Source organism: Triturus cristatus, chromosome 10, assembly GCF_964204655.1.
Source record: "Triturus cristatus chromosome 10, aTriCri1.1, whole genome shotgun sequence".
NCBI lineage: Eukaryota > Metazoa > Chordata > Amphibia > Caudata > Salamandridae > Triturus > Triturus cristatus.
The window spans coordinates 1,036,233,075-1,036,249,718 of NC_140593.1; the positions used below are offsets into that span (position 1 = coordinate 1,036,233,075).

The 16,644-nt window shown below is 46.1% G+C and overlaps 1 protein-coding gene across 1 annotated transcript in view; it reads right to left on the minus strand.

Moving 5' to 3' along the window:
- DNAH3 (dynein axonemal heavy chain 3) overlaps positions 1 to 16,644 on the minus strand; it is a 694,204-nt gene that overhangs the window by 511,746 nt on the left and 165,814 nt on the right. Inside the window, exon 12 of the mRNA XM_085629109.1 lies at positions 13,855 to 13,960. Within this exon, the coding sequence (XP_085485235.1) occupies positions 13,855 to 13,960 (106 nt within the window). The remainder of the gene's footprint in view (positions 1 to 13,854; positions 13,961 to 16,644) is intronic.

Genomic DNA, 16,644 nt, shown 5'->3' on the forward strand with positions numbered 1-16,644 from the left:
TTCACGTCGGGCTCACGGGGGGTGGGCATCATGGTGAAGAACTCACTCCCGTTGGAAATAGACGAGGTGCGCCATGATGAGAGGGGACGCTACACTGTCTTAGTGGGGAGAATGGAGGGTAAAGTAGTTGTCTTTGTATCAGTATACGTCCCACCGGGGTTACAGTCCACGACTTTTGCAGACCTAGGGCGCCTCCTCCTTGACCTTCCGGGGGGGCTTCTGGTGGTTGGGGGGGACTTCAATGCGGTGGTTTCTGGGACTGTGGATCGTCACCCCCCTAGGGACCTCCCCCGGGCGCAGGCGTGGCTGTCCGGCTTCTTAGATACACTGGGATTGGTGGACTGCTGGCGCTTAAAACATCCCACGCAGCTGCAGTACACTTTCCACTCGGGTGCCCATGGTAGCCTCTCACGGCTTGATTATGTCCTTGTCCCTGCGGCCTATGTTGGGAGGGTAGGAGAGGTGCGCCATTTGGCGCGGGGTATTTCAGATCACTCCCCGCTCCTGTTGCACGTTGATGTCTTCCCGAGGGGGGAGGGCAGAGTAGCTCCAATCAATGCCTGGTACCTGCGCGACCCCACCATTCGCGCTGACTTGATTAAATCCTTGCAGCGGTATTTCGATGAGAACGTGGGGTCCGTCCCTTCGGCTATCTTCCTGTGGGAAGCTTTCAAAACAGTTCTTAGAGGGGAGGCCCTCTCCTTTATTTCCCATGCCCGGAGGCGCGAGCAGGAGGAGGTGACCCGGGTGGAGGCCGAAATCGCTGAACTGGAGGGTGATCTAGAGGGTGGGGTGACGGATGCTGCACTACACGTCCTACAACTTAAGCAGGCGGCCTACAGGGCCCTCGTCACGGAGGCGGCCAGGGGCCTCTATAGAGAGCAACAGGGGCGACTGTATGATGTGGGTGATAAGGCTGGTAAACTGCTTGCATGGTTGGATAAAAAGGAGAGAGCGAGTCGTGTGGTCCCGCTGATTGAGAGGATGGATGGTGTGCGTGTCACCGAGCCAGAAGACATTGTCTCTTGTTTCGCGGATTATTTTCGCGAGGTGTATTCCCCGGTTTCTCCCTGCTCGGAGGAGGATTCCCATGCCCTGCTTCGGGATATCGCGCTGCCTTCCCTTTCGGTGGCGGACAGGGTGTCGTTAGATGCCGCTCCTACCTCCGACGAAATTGCCCTTGCCATACGCTCGGTCGCATCCGGCAAGGCCATGGGCCCGAATGGCATTCCTATCGAGTTGTATAAGCTGCGACCGGATGTACTGGCACCCCACCTCCGTGCGATGTTCCTGGTGGCCCACTCGCTGGGCTCCCTCCCGCCGGACCAACGTCTGGCTACAATCGTGGTGATCCACAAGGAGGGGAGACCTCGAGACCGGGTTACATCCTACCGGCCTATCTCGCTCTTGAATGCGGAGCCCAAAATCCTCGCCAAGGTGCTAGCCAACCGGCTGGTCGGCGTGGTGGGCGACCTGGTCCACCAAGACCAGTCCGGCTTTATTCCCCATCGCAACACGGCCCTTAATCTGCGGCGCTTGCACGGGGTGCTCGCGCGTGTCCCGTTTGTGCGGGAGCCGGCCATATTGGCGTCCTTAGACGCCACCATGGCGTTTGACACGCTCGAGTGGCCATACATCTGGGCCATGCTGGCGAAGTTTGGATTTGGCCCGGGGTTCATCAGCTGGGTCAAATTGTTGTATTCGGGCCCATTGGCGCAGGTGGTGGTGAATGGAAGAGTATCGGTCCCATTCAAGCTGGGACGGGCACACGACAGGGCTGTCCCTTGTCGCCGCTCCTGTTCGCGCTGGCCTTGGAACCCCTGGCAGAGTGGCTGCGGTGGCACCCTTCCATCCGTGGTCTCCGTTGGACCCCCGAATATGAGGACCGAGTGTCCCTATACGCTGACGATATCCTTTTGTACCTAGCCTCCCCGCGTAAATCACTGATTGTCCTGGTTGATGTTTTGCGCTCATTCGGCCGCAACTCAGGCCTTGTCATCAACTGGGCTAAATCATGTGTGTATGTGCTTTCCGGGGAGGCTCCCGTCCTCCCGCGGGGCTGTCCGATCCAGATTGCCTCGCAGGGGTTTCGGTACCTGGGGGTTTACATTACTCTTGACCCGGAGGCCCGCTACGAGCGGAATTTGCTTCCCCCCCTCCAGCGCTTGAAGGAGGACGTCGCGCGCTGGCGGCGCCTGCCGCTTTCGCCGCTCGGCCGGGCGGCATTGTTTAAGATGATGTCGTTGCCACGCTTCCTGTACGCTCTCCAGAATACTATGGATTTAGTCCCGGCGCGCTACTTCCGTGAGGTGGAGAGTCTACAGCGCCGCCTGTTCTGGGACGGGAGGCCGCGTATTGCCCTGGCGAAGTTGACGCTCCCATGGTACGACGGGGGGATTGCCCTCCCGGATATTAAACGGTATTACTGGGCCTCCCAGCTAGCTGCAATTAACCCCTTCCATGCTGCGCAGATTCCGCCGCTGTGCTGACGGAATCTTGCGCGGGCGTGGTCATGACGGAACGGTTCCGTCATGAGCACAGCTCAACCGTGGCTCATGACGGAACCGTTCCGTCATGAGCACCGAAGGGGTTAATCATGGCCTTTACGGGCCCGCCTTAAACCCGGCATTTGAAATGGATAAGATGCTCCTGCCTGGTGGCGACTATAATCGAGCGCTCTACTCTGGCGCGCTCGGACCCCGCCTGACGGGACCTACGCGTGTCATGGTACGAGTATGGCACGCGGCTAACGCAGCTATGGGGTAGAAGGACCGTTTGACCCGGGCATCACCGTTGTACGCGTCTGAGAGATTGGGCTCCCTGTGGACCTCGAAGGGCTTCGAGAAGTGGGACACGATCGGCATCAGTAAAGTGGGGGACCTCTGGACGAGGGGGGGATTTAAAACATTCGAGACGCTGCAGACGGAGTTTCAGCTGCAGGGCAGTGAATACTTTCGGTACTTGCAGGTCCGTCACGCGCTGGGCTCAGTCTTCCCAGACGTCGCCTCCATCCCGGAGTCTTCCCCCCTGGAGGATAGAGTGCTGGATGGCCATGTTCCGGACAGCACGATCTCCCTCATTTACAAAAAATTGATTAATGATCGCTCGGGCTTGCTGACTGGCCTCCGCGAGGCTTGGGTTGCCGACGGGCTGGAGTTGGACGACGAAGACTGGATTTCCGCGGTGGCCTCTCCGAAGGAGGTGGCCATACCGGCTCGCCTTCGCTTCGTCCAGCTTAAGATACTCCATCGGGTTTACATGACGGGGCCAAGGCTTCTGCGTATGGGCTATGCGGAGGATGGGTTGTGTAGGCGTGGGTGTGGTGCTTTGGCGACTTTTTTGCATATTTTGTGGGAATGCCCGAAGGTGGAGCGATTCTGGCGTGGTGTGCATGAGGTCCTGCGAGTGGTCACGCATGTCGCGCTGCTGCCTGAAGCGAGGAGATGCCTGCTGAATGTGTGGGAACCAACTGACTACTCGGTTCCGCAGACGCGATGGGTGACTCTGGGATATATGATAGCTAAGCGTGACATTGCCCAACTGTGGGGATCCCAGAGGCCCCCGGCGGTGTCGGCCTGGAAAGAACACATGGATTGGTGCATGTTCCGAGAAAAGGTGGTGTATGTGGCGAGGGGTAAGCCTGGGGCATGGGTGAAAGTATGGGGCCCCTGGAACGCCTACCGCGGGGGTATCTGCGCGCCACCACTGCTGCCTGCGGTCTCACCAGCCCCGTCCCCTTAGCTGACTCCTTTCCTAGCCCCGAGCACGAAATTCCCCCAGTCCTCGATCTGTTCCCCTTCCCCTCTTTAGACTCCTGTGGATGGCTGGGGTCCCCCATTTGGGGAGCACGTGCTGTTACTGTTGATTGCAGGTTGCCTTGCGGGTGTGGTTTTTTGTGTTGTTTGTGTAAAATGAAACCGTATTGTGGGGTCGGAGTGATGTGGCCCACGACGCTGATACCTCCTGATTTTGCTCCTCTGCAACGCCAATGTGTTTTTTTTTTATATGTGTGTCATATGCTCCTGTCATTCTAGCGGCCGGCCGGAAGGTTGTAGGCCCATACCTGTATATTCTTGAGATTGTAATAAACGGTTTCAAAAAAAAAAAAATGAATCCCCAGGATGTTCAAAGAAAAGGACGCAAATTTGGCGTGCATACCTTATGTGGTCAAAATGTTACAGGGGCCTAAGCACGAACTACTCCAAATAGTCAAAAAACAGGCTTAGCACAGGGGGGGAAAGGCCTAGCAGAGAAGGGGTTAAAGAGATACCTGTAACTTGCAGTAAGTGAAAATGACATCTAGATGTTATTTCCAGATTTATATGTGTGATACTATTAATTATATTTGGTGTTTTTGATGAGGCTTTTATGCAGTAATCAAAAGTGTGCATTATTGAAAATGTGCAGAATATTCATTCACAATTGAACTCACATGTATACATTGACGTGGTGCTATTGCCTTTAAAACGATATTAATATGACCTGTTATGGTGAGTTATCCTGGCTTATGCTAGCTAGGCCTCAACACCATCCTGTCTAAATGGAGGTCACATTCACTGTTTATTTTTCATGCTGTACGCAGTCAAGCAAATCATGTTTGTTTATTTCTTAATGACACTGTTCTTGAAGATGGCTCTCTAGCAAGGGGTCACAAATGTAACATTTCTCCAAGGATCTTCTGCTTGCACATAGTATTGCGTTCATTCACAATGGTTCACTGTTGTTTACTTAACTAGTTTGTTCTGACACCTCCAGATGACATTAGTTTAGAGAGGGTTGAATGATTATTAATGTAGTGGGCTAATGCTTAGGTGGTAAGACTGAATAGTGATTCTAAAGTCCGTTTTCTGTGTTGTTGAAAATGCATTTCTTTGATCACACCATGATGAATCTGCACTTTTCCTTTTGTTTTATGGGTAGTTTTTCTATATAAACTCTGGAATTTGGCAGTGAGACTTCAGACCTTTCCTATGCTACGAGGGGTGCTCTTCGAATTCCTACTGGTTTTGCTGTACATTTGGAACTTAGCTAAGCTTATTATTGATTTTGTCTATTGTTCTATATTTGTCTATTACTGCGAGCCTTCATAGTAATGATTCATGCATTTTTAACAAGATCTGCTGCATCTGCGTTTTACAATTCCTGTTTTGTCCTTCTTTGAATTTTGTAATACATATTCATGTTTTTTTCTTAGGTCCGCTGTAAAACTCGCTTACTGAGTCAGTCCCTTCTTATTTGACTGTATTTTAAATGCTGTTCACTCATTATCTTGGGACACATTGCCACATGAAATTGAGGTTTAACACTATCCCCAATCCACCCACCCATTGCCGTGCTTCTGAGGTGTCTTTTGAGGGTTACATTTTAGGGGTCCAACACGCCCCCATTTTCATATAGTGCTCAGGCAGTGAGAGGTCTGCTTCAGAGCGCTAATGCAACATAGCATCGTCTCATACGTAACACAAGCTTTTATCTAACTTTGAATGCACATTAAGAAGTCATAGGTTCCGATGCAAGTTCTTCAGTCATTAATTTGAGGTTCATCGCAGCCTGCAAGGTAATTCATCCATAGTCATGGGGGTGGTAGCAGTCATAGGTTTAATTTTAAAGAGCTATAAAGTTTGCATTCACCTTGCAAAATGTGTCATTCATAATGGCCCTAATTTTCATACTAATAAAGTACCTCCTTGATTTGCTCTGAGAGAGAGACTGAGAGTGAGAGAAGAGAGAGAAGAGAGAGGAGCGAGAGGAAGGACAGAGGAGAGAGCAAAGAGAAGAGCGGAGAGCCAGTGTGGGAGTGTGTGTTTGTGTGTGTGTGTGTGTGTGCGTGTGGTTGTGTGTGTGTGTGCATTGATGCGTGCATGTGTGTGTGTATATATACCAGGAATGGGAAGGTGTAATTGGGAGTGGTTTGACAATTTCACCTAAGGGAGCAAACAGTCCAGGGCTCTTCGAGCCAATAATGTTTTAGAAATTAATGCACAGAAGACCAAGTTGAAGCTGTACAAAGCTGCTGTTGGAATTTGCTGGAGATGGTTAGATTCTACGGTGTTATCATTCAATAGAATGTCTATATTTGATTTCACTTTCTAAATGTTGAAATTAGAGTTTACCCTTCTACTGAATGGATGTGGTCTGAATCAGCGTTGTTATTACAACTTGGATGAATAAACTCTATTTTGTGTATAACTGCTTCAGAATCATCTCTAGCACAGCACCCCTCACCAAACTGCTGTAATAGTAGTTCTCCACCTGGTGACATACATAGCAGTAACTTTAGGAGGACATTTGTCCACTTACTTGTAGCATTTTCTGAAACAACTCCTGTAACAAGTAGAAATAGTTGTATGAACCTGTGGTACTCACCTGAACCAAAATGTAATGAAAAAGAGCCTAATTTATATGTTGGAGGTGTGTGTACTCCATCACAACGGAGCCTACATGCTGCCAACATAATTGTCTGCCCACCTTATTTAATTGCGGGCAGACCATAGATTTGACTACAGTGGTGACAACTCCATCACCCATAGTCAAACCTCTCCAATGGCCCAACAGAGTAAGGGCTGTCAGAGGAATGGCTACATGTCCACCCACCCAATCAGGATGGGCAGACGTAGCCATTTTCTTTTACTGTCTGTAACGTTCGACAAACTCAGGCAGCGAGTGACAATAACATGTAAATAATGTTCCCTTCAACACGGAAGGCAACTCCCATAGCAAAGGAAGTATTATTTCTTTTATTTCTTTTTTTTTTAACGTTTTGTGATTTTTCTTTCAAAATAAAAAATAAAAACTGTTTGGTGGTTGGTTGTGTCATGCTGATAGAACCCTAAACCAAACAGCAATATGTATTAAAAGGAACTGATGTGACACGGTTCTTGCTAATGCCTTGTAAATTACTGTCAGCTTGGTGGTCACTTAGGTCATTTAGAAGTTTGGCGGGCAGTCCCTCCACCAGGGGACAGAGCAATTTACTCCATCCTCACTGCGAAACAAAAGGTCCTCCGCCATAATATAAATCACCCTTCTAAGCCCCTTGTTTGGAGGAGCCTATGCAGCCTCCACTCAGCTTTAGAGGGATGCAGTAATGGAAAGAAAAAATAAAACGTCAGTTTCAATGAAAATAATTCACAACTTTCAGTTAGAAAACATGGTTTTACCATTGAGTTAATGATGCCTTTTAGAAAACACAGATACATTCAGCAGATCTGCAAATTACTAATCTTCCTAAGTGAAATAATTGCTTACACAAAAAGATCTTATGGTCAAATACTTTAGAGCACAGCTATGTGGCTACTTGAATGGAGCAGCCATCAATTGGGCCAGAACCAAGTTCAACTACAATTGCTAAGGCATAAATGGAGTGGTTGCGCTTGTGTATTTATTCGGACAAGTATTATTTTTCAGAGAAAGAAGATGTCCCCTGTTTTCTCATAAGACTAGACAAAACTGCCAAAAAAGAAGGTTGCTTTAGTGCAGAGACCTTGTACCCAAGGAAATCTAACTTAAATATAATATGAGTATTTACCCTTTCAAAGGGGCCCTGAACTTGACATTTTAGCCTGTGAGAATCCATATTTGGAGTCTAAAGGCTATTCAGATGTTGGCCAAGAAACGCGGCCAACTCCAACTGATGAGAGAAAGTAGATCTGCAGGCATACTTGCCTCCATACATTTAGTGCAACCATTATCTTTGCAGCTTGATGTTTCCAGGACCTGTTTGCTTAATAGCAAAGGCATAAACTAGTTGAAGCCACTAAGAAGTAAACAGTGCATCTTCCAGGGCTCCCTTCTACGAACACTTTCTGCAAAATAAAATGAAAATGCCACCATTCATGTTATGGTGAGTTGTGAAGAGATTTGCCTGTGGATATCCAACACCGCAAACCAGTTGGTGAACAACATTGTGATGCAGGTTTCACTCCATCAACATTATCTGTCCTTGGCTGCGAGAATGCACTTATATTTCATTCTCCACTGCTGGAATTTGGTTGCATGAGGCTTGTGGTACTGCCTAGAACTAAGACAATGTTTTTTGCATCATCTCACAAATCCTACATCACTTTATTTCTTATAGTGGTTGTGGTATTATATGTACATCTGAATCCATTTGCCCCTTGAATCCTTATTAACATCTTCCAAATCCGGATCCCCAAAGACCTAATACCAGCAAAAATCTCCAGAAGTCTCGCAGCTGAACTGGCAGCACCTCTTTGTTCCATTCTTAACAGATCAATCAAAGAAGGCAAGCTTCCCGCGGAATGGAAAGCCGCCCAGATTATGCCCATTAGGAAAATACCAAACTGCCCCCTGATGTGATATCTAACTACCGACCCATCTCACTACTCCCTCTCCATAGCAAATTGTTGGAAAAACACATTAACACACATCTATCCACATTCATTGAATCCTCTGACTGTCTCGATCATTCACAGTCAGGATTCCGTCCCAGGTATAGCACAGAATCAGCCCTGGTCAATGTCATAGATGACATCCGAATGCATGCAGACGCCGGCCGAGCAGTAATTCTCATACTGCTCGACCTGTCCGCAGCATTCGACACCATCTCGCACCAGATTCTGCTGGAAAGATTACGAACCATAGGCATTCAGGACACCGCACTAGACTGGCCGAGGGACTTTCTTAAGGGGAGAACCCAACCGGTAAACCTCGGCCCCTTTAAATCTAAGACCACCTTGGTATCCAAAGGCGTACCACAGGGCTCCTGTCTCAGCCCCTTACTATTCAATGCGTACGTCGCCCCACTCGCAGCACTCCTAAGAAGCATCGGGTTTACCCCCATTTCCTATGCAGATGACACTCAACTCCTCCTTTCCTTCGACAAAAACACCCCTAACATCAAAAGCATTTTCGCAGAAGGCATGAAAACCATAACATCATGGATGAGTAACAATTTCCTGCAGTTACACGCAGGAAAAACAGAAATAATGCTCTTCAAAGACGCAGTTACCAGCTGGTCACCTAGCTGGTGGCCAGAGGAACTAGGCTCGGCACCATCCCCAAAGTCAGTGGTTAAACTCCTGGGGGTCCTAATAGATAGCAAACTCAACCTGGACGAGCATATAGCTGCAACCAAACGGGCATGCTTCCATGCACTTGGCCTGCTCCGCAAGGTCTTTCACTTCCTTCCCCCTTCCACACGTAAAACCCTCCTCTCAGCCGACTAGATTTCAGCAATGCCCTGCTGATCTCTGCCAAGGAATCCTCCCTGAGCAGTCTACAAGTGGTCCAGAACACAGCAGCCAGCCTGGTAGCCAGTGCACCCCACCGAACTCCCTCACTCCCACTTCTACAAACTACACTGGCTACTCATACGCAAAAGAATTCAATTCAAAACTTGCTGTATGGTGTTCAAAGGCCTAAACCAGATGGGACCAACATATCTGGCGGACAAACTGGTCAGACACACACCGTCACGTACCCTCCGCTCAAAAGGATCTTCTCACCGTCCCACGCATAAAACAATCCAGACTAGGAGGCAAAGTGTTCTCCTACCTAGCCCCACAGCTCTGGAACCAACTACCTTTGGATATTCACCAATGTACTAACTACCTGATATTTAGGAAAAAACTCAAAACCTCACTTTTCTAGTCTACATACATACGTCCACAGTGCAGAGATACCCCAACCGGGGTGATTCAAGCTCTCTACAAATGACATAAATGAAATAAATAAATATTTGAGGTAGAATCACCACTTTGACAATTCTGTTCGATCTGCGCTTCAAGACATTTTTGCAATACTGTATTTTCTCTAAGATCACAGGAAGGTCACAGCTAGAGTTTCTATGAGTGGTTTCTAACCCATCACGGAGCCATCAAAGTGGCTTTAATTTGTCAAGTACAGCTAATACCCAATCCCGACAGGCATCTTTCAAAAGTCATTGTTTGTTGTTCATGTACTTCTTATTCAGACATGCAGGCTAGGTGGTTGATGGGTGGGGTTTTGGAAAAGCCAAGTCTTGAGGAGCTTCCGGAAAGAAAAATGATTGGTAACTGGATGAAGAGGAAGAGCATTTCACAATTTAGCAACATTACAAGAAATCTAGTGGCTACCACATCTTACCCTTTTTATTCTAGGGACTGAGACTAGGCATCGGTTGGTCGGTCGATCATAGGCATTTATTAGTACAATAAGAGGAGATGAGAGTATGGTTGACTGAAGGCTCTTTCCCCCAAAAAGACTTGTGGGCTATGCACAGAGATTTTAATTTAATTCTCTCCATGATCGGCAACCAATGTAAGGTATTCAATGCAGGCTTGGCAGATTGGCTATTAGGGATTTTAAGCAGCATTTGAGCTGTGCAGTTCTGGAGTACTTAAAGTTTCTTTGTGGTTGACAAAGGGGCCCATAAGTAAAGGGCATTTCCATAGTCCAGTTGGGAGAGAATTAAGGCCTGGATCATGAGTCTCCTTGCCAGGGTGGGAAGGAGAGGAAGAACTTTGCGGAGAATCCTGAGAATGCCAGATCAGGTAGCTGCCAGTGTCACCGTCTGGTGGTCAAATTTGAGGGACTCATCTTGCCACATACCTAGGCTTTTTATCTTTGTTTTAGGGACAGGGTCCAGATAATTTGGCATAATAATCCACGGTCAGAGAACGAAAGGTTGCCCAGGAGCATGAGCTCCGTCTTCTCTCCTTTAAGTTTAAGGCAGAAGGATTCCATCCGATTAGCCACTTTCTCCAAGCAAGAAGCCAAACAGGATGGAGAATTCTTGGAGTGATTCAGAGCAACAACTAGTTGAGTATCATCAGCATAAGTGACTTAGTCAATACCATATGGAATAACAATCTCTGCAAGGAGTCTCATATATACATTAAACAATGTAGGGCTCAAAGATGAGCCCTGAGGCACTAGGCAGCCAAGTGAGATGCTCTTGGATGTATTACCTCCATCAAAGACCTGAAAAGTCTTGCCTTCCAAGAAGGACTGCAGCCAGGTGATAACCCCACCTGAGACTCCAACATTCCTAAATCTGCTAATAAGGATGTCATAGTTAACAGTATCGAATGTGGAGCTACAATCGATAAGTATAATAGCTGCTGTACTTCCTTGGTTGAGAACTTTCTTAAACTCTTCGACCACAGCAAGAAGAGCAGTTTCTGTCCCATGTTGGGGTCGGAATCCAGTTTGGGTGGGATGAAATAGCTTGTGGGATTCTAAAAACAATGAGAGAATCATAATAATATATCTCTCTAGAATCTTGCTTATCCCAAGGAGAGGGGAAATGGGATGATAATTTCCCAAAATATCAGGGTTTATATTAGGCTTCTTTAGCAGTGCCTTCACGATAGCACGTTTCCAGGGTAGCGGCACTTGGCCAGTGGAGATCTATAAATTAATCAACTCGAGTATAAAAGGGAAGACTACTTCGAGAGCCTGAGTCAGGAAGTGAGGTGATGCTGGATCAAGAGGAGAACCAGATTTTGTTTGAGATTTTTTTTTAATAGAGTTTCCATATTCATTGTGGGAATTTCTTCCAGCAGATGCTCAGTAAGAGGGGGGCAATGTCCCTGGAAAGATGATTACTGGAGCAGGAAGAGTGAGAAAAGGTGAGTGAGAAAAGGTATTATATATATCCTGATTTTTTTGTGAAAGAATTCCGCAAGTTCATTGCAGCGAGCAGGAGCAGCGTCCAGAGGAGTATCTGAAGGGGAAGGCTTCAAAAGGTTCTTCTCAAGAGTTAGATGCTAGTTTGATTTTTTCCTCATATTAAAGTGCTTCAGTTTGGTAAGGTTTTATGAAGTCCCGATATTTCTGTTTACTTAGTTCGTTGTATTCCCTTCTCCATTTCCTTTCCAATCTTTTATAGGTTTGTTTATATTCGTGAAGTTTGGTTGAATACCAAGGAGATGTATTTTCTCTAATTCTTTTATGGCTAAGTTTCTTCGGGATAACTTGGTCCAAAGAGGACTCTGTCCACTGATTACATTTTTTGTTATAAGATGTACGATTAGAGTCTAAAGTGGGCCTTGTAACTTTAAGAACTGAGATCCAAGCTTCCAAAGGTAGTTTAGACCAGGCACATTCCCAGCTACTAAAGCTTCTAATACAAGAAGGTTGTCTCAAAGTGCCCCAGTGTAGGGGGATCAGGAAATGATCTGACCAAGGCATAGGGATGGGATCATAGACTAGAAGCTCAATGTTGTTAGTGAAGATAGGGTCTAGTAGGTGACCTTTGCTATGGGAAGGGCCGATGACTTTTTGATTTATCTGAAGAGCTAAAAGGTCTTGAACGAGTTCAGAGGCTACAAAATTTGAAGAGTCATCCAAATGCAAATTAAAATCCCCTTAAAGACTGAAGTTAGAGGAGGAGCTGGCCAAGTTGGCGGCGGTATCAGGTAATAATTTAAAAAGTTGTCCATGAGCTCCCGGGGGACGATATATTAAGATACCCGAAAAAGGGTGGATAGCAGATAATGTTATTGCGAAGGAAACATTTTCGCAGTCAGGTAATAGATCGGGTTCTTGCATTGTTAAATCCAAAGATGCCACTGGCAGGACAGAAGTGCATACTTATGCTTTGAAATTGGGCCAAAAAGTACACTTTTTAATTAGTAGTGACAGTTTCATGCCTCAAAAGATCTCCATGAACTAAAAAAGAGAGATATGAAAAAGGCACCCTTCATGTTGAGAGATATAAGTCAATTTCCATCCTGGTAAAAGGATCAAATTTTTCCCACGCTCATTTTTGGCACCATACTAGGAGAGGCTTCATGTATTTCCTTATCAAGCATCTCTAGCACTTGCTCTAATGCAGCAGTTTGGTCCACCGAAAGCTGTTCTCACTTTTTAAGATTATTAAGTGTAAAGGTTGTGTATTTATCCCAGTATCCCAAGCTCTTCTTTTGTGCTTTTTTTTAGCACTGGTCAGGTCAACACACTGCTAAGACAGTGCTGGTTGCTGTAGTGTAGGTAACACGCCAGATTCCTCACCTTAGGAGGTGTTTTGAAGTTACGGGATGACCCTTAGTATGAGTCCTTCCTACTCTTCTTTATCATGTCTCGCTGAGACGGCGGCTGGAATGCCACACACTCACTATCCTTGAACACAGAAGTGTCTCTCCCCATTTTCAAGTGGAGCACAAAATGTAATACTGATTATAGTTCAGTCTTGTCTGGTTAAACCATGGGCCTGGCTCTGCAAAGCTTTCCTCAGCCCTTACACCTGTGGTGTGAAAATAGGAAATGAAAATCATGGGTGTGGTGGTGGCAATTCATATCTAGTCAGTGACACATAGTGCCACCATACTGTCTTGCAAAAAAAAAGAATTGTGGCACATCTACTGCCACTGAATGCTGGGATGCCTAAATACCAAGTTTGTCTAGTTTTGATCCCACCCCATGACTCTTTATTCCACCACTCTACGTTTGCTGTCTCTTTACCTCACTCTTGCAGGTTTTTGATCCCTGCTTTATCTCTTTGCCACTGTTGTCCTATATTTCTTTCCTTCATTTTTCTACCTTTACGGTCATGCTCTCTCTTCGTTGCAGTCTACAACTGATGCTAAGTCATGGTACCCAAAAATAAAGGCTGGTGCCCACCAGCAGCATTCGTATGTACAAATTAAGCACTGCTTGAATCATAAGTGAAGCTCACTAGCAACGTGAGAAGTCACAACGTTTGAGTGACTCAGCATTCTTTAATGTTGCTAGGTGGGGAAAAGGTTGCAGCCAAAAAGTATCCATCAAAAATATACATTATTTATATATGCTCAAATCTGAAATAAACATCTGAATATATCCAAAAATGTCTGACACATTTTGTTAGCATGAATAAATCATAAAAGAATAAATCACATTCCACAATATAAAGAAAGCACTGTTTATTACCTTAGTGAAACCCTGGAGTGAGTGATCTTCTTTCAGAAATGCAGTAATATCTTGGTCTGCTTTACTGTTCAAAAGATCGTTGTACTTTCTGTACACATTCAGGTATCTTAAGGAAAAAGGAAAATGACTTTAGAAAGTGCACCACTGTCTAAAGCATGGAATTAGGTTTGGTAGGGAAGTGATATGGTTGACGATGGGCAAGCTGATCGACTCTATAGTCTCTGACACCAAATCATAAACAGAATGTGGTCTGACTGTTGAGGGTAGCTCGCAGATGCCTCCACCGAAGTTTTTGGTTACCCAAAGACGTGGCCAAATATGCCCCAGCAGTTCCACTGTTAAGATTTCCTAATGACAAAGGATTCCTCACCATGCAAGATCTGCGCCACTGGAGTGAAGTGGATTTGCACACTATTGGGGATCTCTTCCAAAAAGGTCACTTAGTAGACTAATACAATATACACAAAGGGCAGTTCCTAACCTACAATTAAATAGTCTTAGCATGCACCATGCACGGGAGCACTGGAACCCATGATCTAATACAGACCCTATACACTTAAGACACCATACACATGTATCCCTACAAAAGCTGCGTGATACCTGGGACGCTGATGTCAGTAGAGCACTGCACGATACTGAATGGGATAAGGTCATTACCTAGCCCCGTGCCCTGTCTCGCAACATGCATTTAAAAGACACCCAATTCTGAATTATACATAGAGCTTGCCTCCCCCCTGACAAGCTTCACCATATATTTCTTCATGCCTAATAGATGTGTCAGCGATGCAGCTCTCCCTAAGTGGATTTCCAACACATGCTGTGGAGTTGTCCATCCCTGAAACAATACTGGCAGCCTACAATAGAAGGTGCAAACAATTACTCATTGTCGGGATCTGGACTCCTGGGAGGCCTGTGCACTTGGCCTATTTGGGCACTCCAGGGACAAGGTCGGAGAGCGGGGCATTGATTTGCCATCACTGGTAGCCAAACACACTCTTACCCTGAAATGGAGAGCAATGGCTCCTCCCTTTTGGGCTGTGCGGCAGCAATCCTTAATCCGTTGGGCTGAAGTTGAGAGTGTGGCGCTGCAACACGCAGAAGCGAGAGGCTTCTGCACACATCTGATCTCCAAGTAATGGGACACCATCCTATTTCAGCTCCAGGAGACTGGCAAGGAAGACTTAGTTACAGTCCCTTTGAATGTCAACATAAGGAAATAAATATTGCTTTGAATTATCGGCGTCCTGCTCCAGATGCACCATTTAATTTAAGAGTGGCCTTGTTGTCTCCCACAGCTTTTGGTTGTGCAGCTAAGCTGATTAGCCCCATCATCATGTCACTACATCACACACCGAATTTCATTTTTCAATATAACACCAAGAACGGTGCCCCGAGTGACACCACTGTGTGTAAAGTTTAAAATTTAGAAGTGTGAAAAGGGATTGAAAGTGCCTTGGGCTTATGAGGATGGGGAAGGAGCTCTGTTAAATACACTAACAGGTCATGCAGAGAAAATTTGGGGATGTGATGCATGAGAACCCGTTCAAGGTGTAGGTGAACATCTCAGGGGAGAAATGGCATATTGGATAACAAGATCATACTGAGATAGAAAGCAGAGAAAGTAACAGCGATGGAGTAATGTAAAGTACTAGCAGATCTGTGAGTTAAAAATACTGAGGTCTGGATTATGAGTTCCCTAGATAGGGGTTCAGATTTGTACCAGGCCCAGTAAATACCGAGTTAAAGTATTTATGGGATCCGGTAAATCCTTCCATTCAGAGTTTTCATTCGGAAATGAGGCAGTAGAATTTGGTGCTTGCCAATAACAATCCGAATTCCACATACCTCTGAAATTATGTGGCATATGTGCCCGACAAATCTCAGAAGGTTTGAACTCACGAAGGGGCATATCAACAACCGGCGATAATTATCGCTAAACGCAGTTAGCGCTAGGATAATTATCGCCAGCTATCGCTTGTTTTTATCGCGGAGATAGCGCGCTATCAGCGACGCTTATCTCCAGAGCGATAAAAATACCCGAGTTAGCTGCCAAATGTGCAATTATCGCTGGGATTCCAGCGATAATCGCACAACGTTTGGTGCTACGTTGTTGATAGGGCACGGCATACTTAACCATGATATCCACCTTCCATTGGATATCATGGCTAAGTCAAACTAAAAGCAGGCGTAAGGAAAGTAGCGTTAACCGCGGTTAGCGCTACTTTTCTTATCGCTATGCTTGTTAGTGTGCCGATTGATAATTGGAGAAATGTCAGTTAGCGACATTTCTCCAGTTATTTTCGGAAGGAATGCCCACTTTGCATCTCATTAGCGATGCAAAGCCGGGCGTTGTTGTAATGGACGCTAAGTCAGCAAAACACACAATAGCATGTCTTTGCTGATAAGGCGATTAAATTATCGCCGCTTTTCGTGCGAAAACGGATGCAAAAGCGGCAATAATTTCATAGCGCCGACTTGATGATATGCCCCGAAAATGGGGAAATTACGGGGATGCAATATTTATCGTGCCCAATATTTATCCCCTGCAAAGAACTTTGGCATGTTTAGAATTCCTATCCCTGTGCAAAAGTTTATGGAGGGATCTGAATTTTGCTTCATGTTCGTAACTGGGCTTGAGAGTTGACTGCGTTGAGATCAACCCTCTTTGTATCAAAGATAGATGGGTGGATATGCCATTAGTCTTGTAAGTACAAACATTTCAAAGTAAGGAAAATGAGAAATTACACTGATAGTTTTTTTGCCTTTATCGAATATGCCTTATGTAAGCCG